General features: G+C 53.6%; 1 protein-coding gene across 9 annotated transcripts in view; it reads left to right on the forward strand.

Annotated features, from left to right (window-relative positions):
- CDH23 (cadherin related 23) overlaps window positions 1-17,482 on the forward strand; it is a 125,324-nt gene that overhangs the window by 20,135 nt on the left and 87,707 nt on the right. For all 9 annotated transcript variants that reach the window (XM_068689166.1, XM_068689173.1, XM_068689165.1 and 6 more), the window contains 3 exons: window positions 13,936-14,078; window positions 15,304-15,351; window positions 15,542-15,634. In XM_068689166.1, the coding sequence (XP_068545267.1) occupies window positions 13,936-14,078; window positions 15,304-15,351; window positions 15,542-15,634 (284 nt within the window). The remainder of the gene's footprint in view (window positions 1-13,935; window positions 14,079-15,303; window positions 15,352-15,541; window positions 15,635-17,482) is intronic.

Raw genomic sequence — 17,482 nt, forward strand, 5'->3', positions numbered from 1 at the left:
GTGAGCCCTCCAGTAAGCCTGGGCAATTTTTCGGGGTTAGGAGGGTCTGGGACCACCTCCCCCAAAGGGAGGAGGAAGAGCTGCAGGCAGGCAGGGATGGCAGATGCTGCTCCAGAGAGATTATCGTGGTCCTAAAACCTGGATAAAGGTTGACAGCCCCTTTTACCATTCAAACTCTGAAAAATCAAGGGCTTTTCCCCAAATTGCTCCCTGCAGCCCGCCGGCCCCACAAGAAGTGCTTGGTGCCAGGTAACTGGCTGCTGAGCGGGACGGCAAGGTCAGGAGTGCCTTTGCCTGGGAGAGCTTCAGCCAGCACTTCTATCAAAACCAATATTAATTTTCCCTAATTAGGAGCTGCAGCTAATGAGTGTCACAGCTAATTTACCTCATCCGTAACGAGGGAGAGGAGGGGGTCAGGCGCTGGGAGCAGGGGCTGCAAATCCGGCTCCTCTGTGCTTTGAAGAGGCCCTTTTCTTTTTGGGGTGGCTCTCTGAGTTTGTGATGAGCTGGACGAGTGTGGCTCAGGGGCCCAGTGCCACAAACGTTGCCAAATGGTACTAATAAAAGGCAAAAAATAAGCTGGAGTTATTCCTGTTAGTCCTTTAAACAGGACAACATCAACTGTGTCCTTCCAAAGTGGCTCGGGTTTTATAATCTGCCGCTTCCTAAACAAGTTGGAGACGATGAATTATCCACAGAGATTATTGTTTTAAATAAGAATACGCTGGAGAAACTTGTGGTCTGCTTCCGCACAGTCAGAGACAGCCGAAATCAACCGAATAAATGATTCATGGGATTTATTCGCGTTGCCCTGACTAAGCCTGAGAAGTCTCCTTTGTCTGGACGGATCCATTGTGCCAGCAAAGGGACGGGCTGGTGCATGCTTTAGGGGGAGATGAGAGCTGTATGATGCCTCATCCGAGGCAGCTTTCCCACCAGGAGGATGCTGAGGCCATGGGGAAGGGGTTTGGCTCCTGGGCATGCCCTAGGAGCTCGCATGGAGAAGTGATGTGGGGAGAAGAGCCTCTCCTGGTGACGTTCCCAAGGAGAGCATCTTGGATTTTGTTAAAGCTGGTGCTCTGCGAAATTGGTACCCAGTTAAAAAGGAGGAAGAGTAAGAAATGGAGCAGGAGGTGGCCTGGTCCTTGGTGGTGTCATCCTGGTGGCCAAGCTACCTGATGGGGCCTTTGTTGTATGGCCAAATATTGGCACAAATTAAGCAGGCAAATGGCTCCCCCCAGCCTCAGTAGCTGCAGTGACAGGGCTGTGTGCTGTGGGTAACGAACATGAATTAATTGCTCCACAGCTGGACCCTGCTCTGAGCAGCCAGACCAGCCCCCTAGTACATCACCAGTACTAGAGGAACACCCGGGAAATCCTAGGGGGAAAGCCCATGGCAGAGAGCTTACGCAGCATGACTTGGCTGCCTTGGGATGACAAATACATGGGGTTTCTCTAACATGCAGGATGAAGTTGTATTTTCAAGGTTTACCCCAATTTCTACAGCACCTGTTGGAGCTGCAGCACCAGTCACCCGACAGAAATAATAGTGCGGTGGTGACAGTGAAATATAAGCGAGCGCTGGCAGCCGTGAACTCCTCGGTGGTATTTGTGCACAGGAGGATGTAGCCTCATGCATCAAACTCCCTGATCCTGGTGAGAGAGGAAAAGAGAGAGGAAAAGCTTGGGGAGATTGGGCGTTATGTGCAAACCTCTCCCTAGCTGAGCACGAGGGGGTGAGGCGCACGATGCTGGGTCAGACGATGGGTGAATGTGTGTGCATGCAGAAATGCGAAGCCCAACCCACTGAGGATATAGGATTTGGGGTGGAGGGGCTCCCAAAGCCACTTTTTGCTAGGTGTGAGGCTGCAGCTGGGTCCCTGCTGGCATCTACCCCTCCCCTGCTCGCCTGCGTGCCCTTTGCTGGGGGCCAAGGTGGCTGAGAAAGTTTCTCCGCACTCGGTGCCCAGGAAAAGCGACCTTCAGGCAGAGTTCTTGGGCAAAAAGCTTCCCCATCCGTGACAGATTTGCCTATAAATCTCCGGTATTAATGCCCAGGTTCCCAAGGTCTGTCATCCTGCGTGCCGGCGAGCCACGTGAGTTGCTCAAAAACAAGGCGCCGAACTCATCAGTCATCCCCGAGGCACGGCGGGGAGGTGGTGCTGCGCAGGGGGAGGCTGGGGGAGGCTGCAGGCTTCTGGTCTAGGGTATGAGGGACAGACGGGAGAACCCCCCCGGGCTGGGAGCACGCGTGGGCATCCCAAAATCTGAGCAGAGCGAAATTATGTCATGTGCAAGGGAGCTGGAAGGGCTTTGCGCGAGGGCTTTACTCAGCTGGTTTGCTTTGGAAAGCTGGGGGTGAAGGGGCTCAGGTCTGGAGTACGGTGAGACCCGCGGGATCCCAAACCCTGTGCCCTGGGCTTTGGGGTTTCATCCCCCGTGCCCTCTCTTCTCGCTCCCTGGCCTCACCATTACACCCCAAATCACCCCATGCCCTCCAGGATCTTGCAGCCAGCTGCCACCCCCTGCAGGACGACGCTGCTGCAACCAGTGGCATTGTTTTATTTATCTGTGAGTTGTTTTTTATACAACTGTCTTCATGAATAATTCTGAAAGTGTCTCCTTTTTATGGAAAGAGGTAGATTTTAAAATAGGCTCAGCACGAGCATCTCTTATTGGTACAGGTATTAAGCAAGTTATGAATTTCTTGCACTTTGGGTCCTAGGAAAATCCTTTCCTTATTCCGTTCTCACTCGCTGCTGGTTAATAAAGCTTATTAGCACTCTTTAATAATGGCAGATGTAATTGCAGCCCAAATTTTAGGAGCTGCCTAGGCCGGGGTCCTCGCAGAGATGAGGGCTGGAGCAAAGTGCAGCCAAAAGCAGCAGGAGGAGGAGTTGGAGGAGTGTTGGCCTTTAGTGGGAAGGAGGAAGAGAGGTGTACTGCTTGCTGGTGGGATGAAAACGCTCACCACACAGCATGAAGTGCTGTATGTGCCTGTAGTGTGCTTGGCTAGGTGGCCTGAGACTAGTTGGGGTTTTTCTTTGGGGTTTTTAGGCACATCTTGTGATGGAGATGGGCAGCACCTGGGGGGATGTGCCTTGTGCTGCAGCATCCCCGGTGCACCAACGCCTGTAGAAATACCCAACAATGTGACACGGATGGCAGGGCAGAGGTGGCTGGGGCTTGGCTTTTCCTCTCAGACATGTGCAAGTAGCTGCTGAATTCGGTGGTCAGTACCTATTTCTCCCTCGTTTAGGGCTTCAGGGGAAAGAGCAGCCTTGGAAGTCTTTCCTTGGAGCAATGGAAAGAAAAAAAGCCCAGAACTGTGACTTATTGGATCACTTCTCTGCATGGATTTCCACTTTTAGAACAGCCTGTGAAACCTCAGCGATTGCTTTCTTCTCGCCTTCAAACAGCCCAGCAGCTGGGATTTAGCACAGGCCTTTGTCTTCTGTTTGGATTTACAAATTTTGGGTTTTCCATGTGACTAGCAGAGCTTTTTCGGAGCACGGACCATGCTGGCCACCAGGCAAGGCGGGGAGCACCCCGCGCAGCCCTGCCCTGGCTCACCAAAAGGTGAGCTTTTTTTTGGGCTGCCAAAAGTCCCCTTCGAAGGGGAGCTGATCTTTTAGGATTGTTTTGATCTTTTAGGATTATTTCGATCTTTTAGGATGATTTGTTTTCAGGCATGTCACACGTGCTGCACAGGCTATGGTGTCAGTGGCAAACGGGCCAGGAAGAGCCTGGGCTTGCTGCGCACCCAAGGGATTACAGCGAGCTCAGAAAGGGCCCTTTGGTACTTTTTTCTCACCCGTTTTCTCTCACTGCTGTGATGAAATTCCTGTAGCAAGCGTGCCCTGGAGCTCTGAGACAAAGCACAGGGAAAAAGGAGCCACGTGGATGCTCGCAGGATGTTGTGGGAGCTACCGGGAGATGTTTTTGCGCAATAATTTGGGTGTTCGCCTCTGCTCTCAGTCTGTTCGTGACCACTTCTGTGCAAGTTGTGCTGCGTTTTTTGGGGGAAATTCAGGCAGGCCGTGTGCTCGGCACTTGCAGGAGGCTGTGTTTTCGTGCAGGTGCTTCCGCAGAGCCCCGGGAAGCTGTTTCTGGCGGCGCGGAGCTCTCCATCACGACGCGCGGCGCTCCCCTGTGACCGCGGTGACCGCGTGCGTGCCACGAGCAGGCAGTTGCCAGCAGTCGTAGGAGCACTTAGCAAGAGATCCTTTTGCCTGAAATATGTTTTTAATAAGCCATTCGCTGAGTATATCCAAATAACAAATAAATTCCCGCAAATCTCAGCCTACTTGCAGATGACTCGCAAATGAGAAAGGCTAAATTAATTGAATGCTCTACTCGCTGGGGATAATTGTCCAGCTGTAGCGGCGATCTCCAGATGTTTGTTTGCAGAAGAGTGTGCCTTCATAGCAAAAGAAAAAACACTCGTGGGTATATTAACTCGGAAACAAATTTACAGCTGTGTGCTTGTGCGCTCTGCCTTGCGCTCCCGCCAGCGACTGCAGAGCTCTGCTCCGAGGTTTCCTCTTGCACCAAACAGCCTCTTTATTTCCCACTCATTGCTCTCCTGGCCACATTTAGGCATCTGTGACGTGCGAAGGGAGGCCGTGGCCCCGTGCAAGCCTCCCAGGTTTCAGCAAATATCACCCTCGCCGTGCTCTATGGCCTGCCACGTGTTGCTTCCTTGGGTTTGGGCAGCTGGGGTTTGACTTTGGCGTGTCATTTGGGTGGGTTTGTGGGGTAGGATGGGAGAACGGGATGCTGTGGGTTGTGCTGTGGCTGCCTGGGGTGAGTGGAAGAGTTTTTTGGTGCTTGGTAAAGGGGAATGCTCCAGACCTGACGTCGGCTGAAGCCTGGAGCTCTGCCCAACCAGAGCTTGGTGTTATCGATGCGTGAGAGTCGTCGGTCCAGCGTCCCCCATCCATTTCCCCTCCGTCCTACTTGGTTTCTGTTGTTGCACAGCCCCAGCTGGGTTTGAAGCCCCGCAGCTGAAGTGCCCCATTACTCATGCGAGCGAGGACAATGGGACATGGGGCCGCTCTCAAATGTCTCCGCGCGTCGGCGTCATTAATAACCCTAACGCTGGCATCACCCGCTCCTAAATAGCCTCATTTATCAACAAGCAATTTGCTGCGGCGCTGTGGCGGGGAGGCAGATAAGCTTGTGCCTCGGATACCCAGGCGCTGCCTGCCAAGTCTCTCCCCACCTTCTCCGTGGCATTTGGGAGGGAGGCGTGCGGGGAAGAGCTCCGGGTAGGATCGGGGAGTTGTCGCCATCCCCAGGGAGCTGGGGGAAGGTGGATTTGAGGGGCTGAGAGCTTGAATGTCTTGCACATACCCGGGCAGTTGTCTTGGTGGAGTCTTCCAGCCCAGCTCCTGGTTTGTCCTGGGTCTCTGAAGGGTTTTATTTGCTTTTCAGGGGGTGAGAGGAATGGGGAACGCAACCTATAGGTGGTAGGGGGATGGTTGGGCCAGGTGATCTTGGAGGTCTTTTCCAACCTTAATGATTCTGTGATTCTACAATTGGCCTTTTTGGGTGGCAATGTCCTGGCCCAGCCTGCTAGTTTTGCTCTTACTGAGGCCATGCCTTGGAGACTGAGAGGTGCTAACTCAACTCGAGAGATAAATCAGGAGGGATTTTGCCGCATCTCCATTACAACGAGGCGGAATCCATCACTCGGCGCAGGTTTGGAAACCTCAGAGAGTTACGGTGGCAGTCCAAGGCCAGTTTGCTTATGGATCTGAAGCCTGCAGACAAAAACCTGACCACTGGCACCAGCCCCTCCTGGCTTCAGCCAGGCAGCAGGACTCCTGAATTTTCTCTGGAGCCTTTTGGGGTCACTTTGACCTGCGTACAAAACCACGCTGGAGCAGGTTGTCCAGCGATGCTTGGGATCAGGGCGGCTGCATCCATTTATCCCCCTGAAGCATTCAGAGCAGCTGGGCCATCAGCAAGCTGGAGCACCGAGGGTTTTGTGTTCCCAGAGAGCCTGAGCGCCTCGGGGATGCTTCAGCTCATCTTTTGTAAGGCACAGATGAGGTTTTGAACAAGACGTGAATGAATCCCGCTCAGAGTTCCCTCGCGCAAGTAGAAGTTGCTGACAGGTTTTTTTTTTTGGTCCTATCCATCCTGATCAGCTTGATGGGGGGGATGCTGAGGGCTGTGACATCCTGGAGGTGGCATTTTATGCCTTCCCCCCTGTTGGCCCTGTGCGCCCTCGGCAGAGCAGTTTGGTGCTGACGTTTGCATTGCTCTGGTGCTGCTCTGGTCCAGCCCTGCTCGGTGTCGGAGGCTTCCTCATCTGTAGGCACTGCTATCTAACGAGCTTTATCTCTGACCTCATGTTAATTGGAGAGCAGCCTCTTCTTTCCTAATTAACGCAAAGCTGCGTTGCCTTATCTGGGTGAGATGCAAAGCGCCCCGTGTGTCGCCTTACCTATAAATCATTTATTTACCCCAAATTGCAAAGCACCTCATTACCTAGGCTTCTGGGGGCCTGCTTTTCTCCTGTGCACCCAGATGTGTTTCTGGAGGGTTTGGTGTGGCCAAAGAGAGGCGATGAAGTTGCGGCTGCTGCTTTATGTTCGCTTCAGCTGGCTCCTTGCTCCTGCTTGGGTTTGTACAAGGCGCCTCCCCGTAGCCAGAAAAGGGTTTTGCAACAGGTCTCCTTCTGTTTTCCTTCTGGTTTTGGCCTGTCACGCTCTTTGCACGCTGCCACGGTTTCTCTGGCAGGGTCAGGAGTCTCTCGTTACCTCTCCTCTCTCCAGCTGGTGCCAGAAAGCAGGCGTGCCCTGCTCTGCTCAGGGAAGCAGCCCTCTGCTCCCCAAACGGGACTGACCCCGGCACCGCGGTGCTGCTCGGTGCTCTCTGTGCTTGTCGGTCAGCCTGTGTCATTGCCACGGATTTTTTTCCCCTTTCTGGAAGCCGAGTGATGCTGTGCTAACAGCAGTCACGACGGGAAGGCAATTCTTGCTGGGGTGTCAGAGGGGCTGAAGCCGGTGGGAATCGGAGCAGCGGCTGGAGCAGGTCCTGCTGGAAACATTCATGCTTGGTGGGTGGGTCGGGGGGTTAATTGGGCACCCACCTGTGGACACGGCCTTTTTTTGGAGATATTTGGTCTTCTAAAAGCTGGCTGTTGAGGCAGGTGTTGGTGCCTCCAGCAGCTGCCCCCCGAAATGGTGTTTGGGGAAGGGGATGCTGCAGGGAGGTGTGAGATTGACGCAGGTGGGTGCGGGCATCCCGTGGGCATTTCTGATAGAGCAGGGAAATGACATGAGGGGGGGTTGTGGGCATTGGGGGGCATGGTTTAATGTCTCCCCAGTGACCAGGGGTCCTAAGAGCCCCCTGGGTTCTCCCCCTTGGACAAGGAGCTCGTCTGGTAGCAGGGTGAGGGCGAAGGTCTCCCCCCCACACCAAGTTGTTCTCCTGCCTGGTGCTCTGGGTGCTGTCACGGTCACACACAGGAGGACTGGGTGGCATGCCGGCACCTCTGACAGAGTATCCTTTGATCTAGGGTTGTTTAATTAATTGGAAACTGAACTCTTTTCTTTTCGGAGGGGGGGTGGGGGGGAGGTCAGGAGGAGGCAGGGAGGAACAAAGGAAATATTCCTGAGACTTTCTGAGCTGCTTCTTACCTCAAAAATTAATTAGAAAAGGATATCCTATGGATTTAGGGTTTAAACTTTGTGTCAGAAATGTTAATCAAGACTGCATTAGCTAGGTTTTCCTTGAGGAAGGCTGTGGGGACGGGCAGGGTGCGGCGTGGTGCTGCGCTCGGGGCGATGCTCGGAGCGGGGCGCGGGGGGAACGGGTTTGCCCCTACAGGTGGAGGATTTGTTGTCTTTTCGTCCCCCAGGTGGTTTTTCCCTGGGTGGTTGGCTCCAGCCCCCCTAAATGAGCCCAGCACCAGGCTGAGCCCTTCCTCTGGGCGGAGCAGACGTGGTTTCGGGCTATTGCCTGCCAAATTTAGAAGGATCCGCAGGGCCAAGCGTTTCCCTCTCGGTGTTCCCAGCCTGGCAGGGAGATCTCCATCAGGCAGGGCTCTGACCCTAGCAGAGGGAGTCGTGCTTTTCCCCTGGATCCTGTTGCTGGGCTGACGTTCTCTCCTGCCGGCTCCCCAGAGCTGCTAAAATTGGGTTTTGGCTGGCTGCTGGCTCATCTCCTCCGCGCCTCTGGGGTCCTTCCAGGATTGTTTCTGGAGCATCATTTCCAGGCCAGTTTTAAAAGCCCCAGGCGCTGCTGGGGCTCTTTGCCATTATTTAACACCTCAGTGGATTTCATTGCTGGGAAGTTTCTGCTAACCTCAGATTTATGTTTTCCTTTGCCGTTCCTCTTCCTCCCGTCTCCTCCCACCCCTGTCCGTGCATCTCACGAGTAGCTGCTAGCAGGCACGTTATGCCGAGAGGAGCGAGGCTGTGTCGGATATTTTGCTTTTTCCACCATCCCTTTTAGCTCTGGAAAACACCAGAGAGAAAAAAAAAAAAAAAAGGGAAGGAGACTTTTGGACAGAGCAGCTTCCCGAACAGAACTTTTCTTTAATTTTTTTTTTTCCTGGTTCAAACAATGGCTGGAGCAGAATTTGCATAAATCTCATTAGAAAAAAGTACAAGTTTCATAAATCTTGTGATAAATTAATGCGATATCATTCTGAGCGTGATGTATTAATTTTGGGATAAAATGAATGGCTCTGTGATCATTGTTAGTAATGATGAGGCTCCCAGGCAGCGTGCAGAGGAAATTATTTTGAAGAGGGCTTTTTTAGTGGGGGAACCCTTTTTGCACTGGGAATACCTTGACAGCCCGGGACCGGTCCTTTTCCAAGTGTTTCTTTTGTGAGTTTGCTCTCCTGTTTTATTGATGCAGTTGTATTAACAGTGTTGGGTAAATAACCAAGGAAGCCCTCCGTTAGCGCTCCTCTTGATGTGAGCGCTCGGCTCTGCCAGGCGCACCTGGAGCTCTCTTCCTTTCAAACAGCTTTAAGCATCCCTTCAGACATCTCCGAGAGCTGGGGAAATGGCAGGGCCTCTTTCTGAGGCTGTCGTGTCTGTTTATGGATGCCACCTCGGCACCGGCTCCCCGCTTAAAATAACTAAATGCAGCGGAGAAATTACAGGCTCTGCCTCCCGCTCTGCTTCCGAGCACCTGAGGAGCTAGGAAACACTCTCTCCTCCGTGCCTTTCACTTCCCAGCGTGATAAAATCGCTCAGAAATGGCAGTGACTGCGCGGATCTGTTTTCCCTCTCCTCGCTGTCGCCTCCACGATGAGCTCTTTCCCCTCCCGTACGCCAGGCTCTGGGTGCCCACATCTCCTGCGCCACCCGTGGCCCTGGAGGAAGGCAGGAATCAGGATGTAGAGACGTGGTTCCTACAAAAGGTGTCCTTATCCCAAGCATGCTTTGGTCTCTTCCTTCTTCCAGCCACCTGTGCTGCGCCCAGGCTCGCATTGTGCCGGGTCAGGGGCTCCCACGTGTGCCGTGTCCCCTCCTGGGGACGTGATGAAACCTCGTCCCAAACACAGGAGCAGCTCCCGCTTGCTGTGGCCTCCCACCTGGAACTTGTCCTGGGTCTGCATCTTCCTTTATTTGCTTTGCTAGGCACTCACCGTCCTTTCTCTCCCTCGCTTTGTGCAAAGGTGGCATGCCGTAGGATTGCTCAGCAGCACAGAAATATTGGCATTTCATCTTTTCTTTGCAAAAAAAAAAAGAAAATCTTTAGGAAAACATCATGGAAGGGCTTTCTTTTCTCATATTTTTTTTCTGAAAGGTGAAGGAGAAAATGAATTGCAGGCAAAGAAAAGGGAGGAGGTGACGGATGGGAAGAACAGGGCTTGAATTTCAAGATCAGATCCATCAAATGCTGCCACGGAGCACATCAGAGGGCAGCCTGCTGCGAACGACTGGGCTAATTGGGGACGCCTGCACTGGGGCAAGTGTTTGTCCTGTGTCCCTTCCAGGAAGGAGAGGGAGTGAAGGTGGCAGTGGCAGGAGACCAGGAGCTGAGGAACAACAGGGCAGCCACCCAGGAGAGGCAGGCACTGGTTTTAAAGCAGGGATTAAAATGCTTTTAATATTAAAGTGCAGCTGATGCCTGAAGTCCTGAGCCCCAGAGCCAGCTCAGCCAGTGGAGAGATTCCCATTAACTCCAGTTGGGTACGGATCAGACCTTTTAAGAGAGCATCTTATTAAGGGGCTAATTGGAAACCTGTTGCATCCCGGCGCTCTCCACCACATCTTGCTCTGGCAGCTGCACTTGTAGCTCCTTCGTCCTCCCTGGCCTTGGGGCTCAGCTCTTCCCAAAACCTCAGCAGCTCAGGATGCTCTTGGAGTTTGTTTCCTCTCCTTTCTCGTCCTCTTCTCGAAAGCAAAGCCGATGAGGTGGTATTGGTGCAGGAAATATGTATGGGTAGGCAGCTGGATGCAAGATGCTGAGGCTAGAGACCCTGTTTGGGGGTGAAAGTGTGCCCCATGAAGCAGCCAAACCTAAAAAAAAATAAAATAAAATTGAATAATAATAATAAAAATCCTAGCAGGAATAAAACAAGAGGTAAAACCAAACCAAAAAAAGCCCCTGAGGTCAATCAAAGTTCAAGACGTGGCAAAGGAAGCAAATCCGTGTATGTGTGAGCAAGGGAGAGAAGTGGCTGTGATTGAGGGAAAGGGAGCAAAAGGAGACAAGATAAATTGTGATTATCCGCTGGAATCAAGACACTTAACTGCCCTGTCTGATTCCTGAGGGGAAACAAATGGAGCCTATAACTTTGCACTGCGAAAGGATAATTTGTCCCTGTTTCCTCGACCCTTGCCTGCGTCGGGTCGGTGCTCGGGTTCGTGGCAGCCGCAGCATCCTCAGCACAGCCCTGGGGACAGCCCCCGTGAGCTATTTTTCCTTTGTAATGCCCCAAAAGGGGTTTCAGACCCACGCAGCACTCCCTGGGCTCTTCATACCCTGCCTAAGGAGGGCCCTCTTCTTTTTGCTGTTATTTTGTAGTGGTGCAGGCACCTCTGTTTGCAGTCCTTTATCAATTCCCGTGTTGCCTCGCTGAAAGAGGAGCCCCGCGTGCCAACCTTTCCTTGCACCACAAGCCTAAACTTAGCGTCCTCCTGGGGCAAAGTCTGCAAAAATATGCAAAAATCAGAATAACAAATGACAAAGCAATGGCAAAGCCTTATTTCGGGGGTCTGTTTCTCATTACCTTCTGTTTAATTTATTTTGGTCTGTGTTTATGGCTCTCTTTTCTCCGTAATGAGCTGGGAGGTGCTGCTAAGTTCGGACGGTGATGGACAGGCTGGGAATGGGAACAGCCATCAATTTTCAGAGGGTTTGTTCAAAATAGGATCCTTCTGCGAGACAGGAAAACGGGTAGTGCACCAAGTTACCCTATTTAAATCCCAATGAAGTCAGGTAGTTTCCTGCTCCTACCAACTAAAAATAAAAGTCAGGGAGGGAATAGGCTCTCCTTGATCCTCCTGTCTCTGCCTTTCCCCTTTTTGCCCTTGGCTGGGTCTGCCTGGAGTGGAGCAGCCGAGCCCGACGAGCTGCGCCACGGGGCGCCGCCGTGCGCATCCGCAGCCTGATGGAGCAGGGGGTGCAGGTGGCGAGGGGCACCCAGCCCCGAAACGCCTCCTGTCCTTCCCCAGGCTACCCTAAAAACGGGAGCTAAACGCCCTGCCAGCTGAAGGTAGCCGTGATGCAGAGACAAAGAAGAGTTAAGTGCTCGTTTGCCGGCTGATTATTTTTGTGTGCGCGCGTGCGAGCGGGCGTGCAGCACGCAGCCTGAATGCGGCTGTGATTACAGTGGGGTGGGACGGGGTTTTGCTGTTCAGCAGGATTTTTAACAGCTTTTCCCTTCCATTGTTTCCCAACGGAGACCTTTGGGGGGGGTTGAAGCAGGGGAGGGGGGCACAGGCAGCTCCCTGGAATTGCAAATACCCTGATCTTGTGAGAGATGTAAAGGGGAAAAGTCAGTTCCTCCCCTGAAATTTGGCAGAACAGAAAATAATGACACCGGATTCATCTCGTCCTTGTTACTGGCTGTTGCTGTCCTGTGCGTGGTCACAGCCTTGCCCATTTCCTGGGGCAAAGAAACCTTTGCTGAGGATGGTTTCAGACGTCCTCTGGAACAAAACCAAGCTCGGCTCTTGTTTCACATCAAGGCTTTGAGGTTTGGGAAGGTGTCGGGTCACCTCTCATCTCTTTACGCTCGTGGTCACCAAAGAGATGAGGACGTTGCAGATGAGCCTCCTGATGGCAGTGGCTCGGATAAGGATTCTTGCTCTGGGGTCTTCATCCAAAACGCCTTTGATCGTGACCCATCACCACGTTGTACCGGTGTGGCTGAAAGGGATTTTTTCTTTTTCCCTGGTTAACTGTAGTCCCTTTTTCTAAGACAATTTATATTTGTTCTCCTGATGGAAATCTGTCTCCTTGTGGGCGCCGGGTCTTGCTGTGCTCTCTTGCCCTGAAGTAGCCATCTGTGTTACATTTGTCCTCATCGTGGATGTGCTCGAGACCGCCTGAGTCACCTCCCTCTTGGTCATAAGCGAAGCAGCTCCAGCTTTTAAAGCCCTTTTAACGGCAAAGCGTTTTACCAGCTCCCAAAAACTCTTGGTTTCCTCTTGGATCTGGGCCTGAAGATGCCCTGGCCAGCTGAGCAGCTTGCAGAGCCCTCGCCTTGGCAGAGGCAGCTGGATAACCCTCAGGTCACTCCTCTTTGGGTGATTGCCGAAGGAGCATCGCGTGGAAGTTGCTCCTTGCACGCTCGGACCCACAGCTGCTGCCAAAACAGCTGCTTTGGGGACACCCTCCTTGACCACCAGCCTTTTTTTGGGGGGCATTTGGAGTAGGGTCACGAAAACATTTGCTTGTTCAACCAAGCGGGTGCACGTTGCCAAGAGCTTCACCTGGCTGCCCGGTCCTCCCTGCTGTTTGCCACGCTGTCAATGTTGGTGTCACCCAAATTTGTGCCAGCAGCAATTCTGTGTCGTGCTCGGATGTCCCCTGTCCACGGCTGGTGGCCCTGGCACCTGCCGGGTGTCCTCGGTGCTAAATTTTTAATCAGAAAGTCACGCAGCGCCGAGTCAAACGTCTTACAAAAGTCTATTACTTCTTCGCAGTTACCTTTATCTGCCAAAATTGTAATCTCATCAAAGAATAAAGTCAGGTTTGTTTGACAAGGCCTATTTGCCATAAAACGGTGTTGACTGGCATTAATTATGTTCTACCATTTAATTCTTTATTAATGGAAGCTCGTATCAGCTTTTCCATTATTTTTGCCGTGATTGATGTTGGCCCGAGCGGTCTGTAATTGCTTGGGTCGCTCGGCTCGCTGCGGTGCTGAGCTTCCCTCCTGCTCCGGGCTGGATTCAGCATCAGTACCGGCAGGTCACCCTTCTTCTCAGCCAGATATTTGGGGTTGTGGGGTGCCCCCGTGCTGCCAAAGAGGGGATCGTGGGTGTGTTGGGTGGCCATAGGGGTGCTGGAGAGGGGGTGTAGGAGACCACAGTGGGGCAGTTCCCCATACTGGTGGATACTGGTGCTTACTGGTGACATGTCCACCCTGGGGAAGGTGGAGTCTTGCCTTTGTTTCTCACCATCCGTGGTGAGATGGCTTAAAACAAGGTCTGGGAAAAGCTGGTGGTGGCCCTCAGCACAGGAAGCTGCGATGGAGCCAGGGGAAATGCTGCAGCAGTTGGCCTTGCAGACCATAAAACCCTCCTGGAGGAGACCTTCAGGGCCACCAAGTCCATCCACCGAGTCCCACCGCTTGTCCCCATGTCTCTTGGACACCCACGGGATGGGGACCCCTCCGCTCCCTGGGGCTCTCCATGACGAAATTCTTCCCGACATCTGTTCCAGACCTCCCCGGCTGCAAACTGAGACCTTTTCACTGCTGTTTTCTTTCTCCCCCATCTCTGCCAGGCTCCTCAGTGACCCAGTTGCTGGCCAGAGACCTGGACAACGACCCGCTGGTGTTCGGGGTGGTCGGGGAGGAGGCCAGCAGGTTCTTCGCTGTGGAGAGCGTAACCGGCGTCGTCTGGCTCAGGCAGCCCCTGGACAGAGAGGTAACAACACTCACGGCCAAAAACTTTCAAAACTATATGGGAAGAGATGAGTTGTCCCTATTTTTTCAGGCTTTACAACCTTATCTAAATGCCTGTTGCTTCCCAATAAATGCAGCAGCAGCCTTGAGGTGAGGAGGGTGATGAACAGATTTTGGTGCCTCTTGCTGGAGGGATAGGCAGGGCACGAGAGAAGCTGTCGAGAAGCCTGGGTGCAGAAAGCCAGCCAAGAAAAGTGGTGGGGAAAAAAAAGGAAGAGGTCAGCGCTTGTGCCACGCAGGGAAAAGTGAGAGTGTGGGGAGAGGGAGAGGCTTGAAAAGGCAGAGGGAGTCACGGCGTGATAAACGATGCGGGAAAATAGAGCAAAAGAAGAAGGAGCCGAATGCACAGAGGCAAAACTGTTTTGTAAGACTTTTCACTCACACATAGAGTAGAAGAAAAACAGCTTGTAAAAAAAAAAAAAAGGATGAAAAAGAAAAAGGATAAACAACCTTGAGCCTAAAAAGTACATCCACGACGAAGGGTGTGGACAGAAATTAGCATGTGGCAGCCTTCTCTGGTTATGTTGTTCTTAAAATCAAATGCCCCACGGGATGCTTTCTCTCCCAGTCTTCCTTATTCCCTGCCACCCTGTCCCTTCCTATGGTGGATGTCCTGGGTGCAGGGGCTGACCTGTGCCTCCTGCTCCAACAGGGAAGGCTGCCACCCAGATTTTCCCCTCTCCCCCACACGTCTCTCACCCCGGCACCTGTGACTTGAACACATCACAAGTTCAGGGCAAGCCGCTAAATTAGGTAAAGCAACGAGGGGCGCAGAAGCCTGCATGGGGATAATTCAATGGGTTTAATGGATTTCTGTCCGTTCCTGCTGCACCCCCCGGGCTCGTCCCAGCTCTGTGATATCCCCGGACCTGCTGGGGGGCAGGTGAGGTTGGGAAGGCAGCAGTGATGTTCAAGGAGCCGAGCTGTTTCCCACTGCCTGCACCATCCCCACCCAGGGCAGGGCATTTCTCCCTGCCGGCGGATCTGCCGGAGCCCTGCTGGCAGTCGTGTTTCTCGGCATTTATCCTCGACGTAGGTAATTGCACTCAAGCGCCCCTTCTCTTCTTTTGAAGGTCCTGAAAGCATTTTGCATGTAATAACATTGGCTAAAAGTCCCCAGCCTGCCATCTGCAGATAACCGCGCCGGTATCTTTAATTACATGTTTGCCTTCTCCTTCCCTTTTCAGACCAAGTCGGAATTCACGGTTGAATTTTCCGTCAGCGACAGCCAGGGGGTAAGTGTGACTTCTCATTTCATGGTCTGCAGCCCGGGCGGAAGGGAGCGGGGAGGATGGGTCACGGCGGGCTGGGGGCAGCACCCCCGGGCGGGCAGCAAACCCGGAGCCGAAGCCAGGGCAAGCAGCCACGAGGCTTGCCTCAGCTCTGAAATCCATGCACGAAGCTGATGCCTGCTCCCCGCCGCAGGTGATCAAGGGGACGGTCAACATCCAGGTGGGAGACGTGAACGACAACGCGCCGCGCTTCCACAACCAGCCCTACAGCGTCCGCATCCCCGAGGTAGGCGCTGCTCGGCACCCCCGTGGGGCCAAAAGGGGTGAAACAAGGCTGTTTTGGGGTGTCTGTGGCAGGACGGGGCCCGTGGGACCCCAGAACAGTGTCAGCAGCAGGTTGCCCAGCCTCCTGTTAAAGCAGAGAGAATTTGGTGTGGGATCAGGTTCCCCGTGGCCCGAGTGTTAAATGTCTGCAGGGATAGATTTCCACAGCCCTGAGCTGCGCTCAGTTTTTGTGCTGGCACTGAATTGTGCCGCCAGGGACAGTAACTAGAAATGCCCCACGGGCTCTCAGGCCCGCTGTGAATTTAGGACGTGCAGTGCGAGGGGGGTGCTGGTGCTAGCAGGAGGACACCAGGCTCAGGGCGTGGTGTTTGACAGGGAGTGTTTCGTGTCCTCCTGGACGTGGCTTTGGTCTTTCCCTGTCCCTCTTCCGTGGGGATGAGCCCTCTTCGTTGGCCTGCTTGTGATGGGCAAGCCTGGGGAGCACAGATCCCGTGCTGGGAGTTAAGGCTGGCTGGGGATAGGGAACGTTGGGCAGGTGGCATATCCAGAAAATAAATAAATCCAGAAGGGCTGAGCCCCGGAGCAGCCCTCTTGTGCGTCCCCCTGCTCGCCCACCCGGCCTTCAGAGTCTCGCTGTTTTGGAGGTCGGCCTAATCTAATTAGAAGGCATCGTGTGCCAGCTCCCGGTTTCCATCCGTGATCTTTAAGCAAGGGCACCGATCAGAGGCAATGAGCCACGAACTCGCTGCTCAGCCGGCGTCCTGGAGGCGCTTCTGTTCCTCTGCCGGGGAGGCAGCGCCGCCTCGGCAGGCTCTGCGAGAGCAGGGCACGGATGGTCCCGTCCTCCTCCAAGGGGTTGCAGCTCATGAGAAAGACAAGCAGGACTCTTTTTCTCTTCGGTCCTTGAGGAAGAAAAGCCTGTTGGTTTCGAATTCAAGCAGGAGGTGGCGTGGCACAGAGGTGTGCGTGATGCTGGAGCTTGGTGGAGCGCTGAGAGCGGGTCACAGTAGGGGATGACGCTGTCCCAAGGCTGTCCCCATGCTCCAAGAGCTCAGCAGCAGGGGGTTGAGTATCCGAATCCATCCCAGAGACCTCTCAGCCCGAGCTGGAGGGCCTGTGGCTAATGAATAAGCAGGGCTGGGACCCTGGGGACGGAGCAGAGGCCAGCAGAAGCGCTCGCATGGTTTTGCATAGGCTGGCTCTGTGCGGAATTGGCAGCTAATGAGGGTTTTTCTCTTTTTAATTTTGAAATAAATGGCTGTATCGATTTGCAGTTGTCCTAGCTAATGGAGCAGCAACAGAAAGGCTATTTAAACCTCGCTGCTATTGTGTGGCGCGAGGGGAAGTCAGAAAGAAGAGTGCGCATAAATAAATGGAACATGAAGTAAACTGACCTTTAAAAACAAGCCTGCCTCTAAACACCCGTCCCGGCGTTTCACGCAGTCCGCTTGATTTGAGAACGTGAATTACTGGGGCTCAGGTTGCTCTTCTCCAGCACAAGCTGGGGGTGATGGCACCCAGCTTCACCGCAGGTCCTCGGCATCGCCGCAGCTCCTGATGGCCATGCCGGGGACCGCTCGCCGCTTCCTCACGCCTCGGGCTGATGCTGTGCATCCTCCGTGCTCATCGGGGCCTCACCACATCCCTGGCACCTGCCTGGAATAGCAGAGCAAGGACTGGTGCGGGACCTAGAGGTTGCTCCAGCGTAATGGTCCGCCCCGTCTGGGCAAGGGCGCGCCGCCGGGCGCGCATCGGGAGGCAACGAGGCGGCGCGGACGCTCTCAAGTCTGTAAAGAAAGGGGAATCCTGCTAGACTTGGCAACTTAATTCACCAAGCTGGCCTCGACAG

Source organism: Anas acuta, chromosome 7, assembly GCF_963932015.1.
Source record: "Anas acuta chromosome 7, bAnaAcu1.1, whole genome shotgun sequence".
Taxonomy (NCBI): domain Eukaryota; kingdom Metazoa; phylum Chordata; class Aves; order Anseriformes; family Anatidae; genus Anas; species Anas acuta.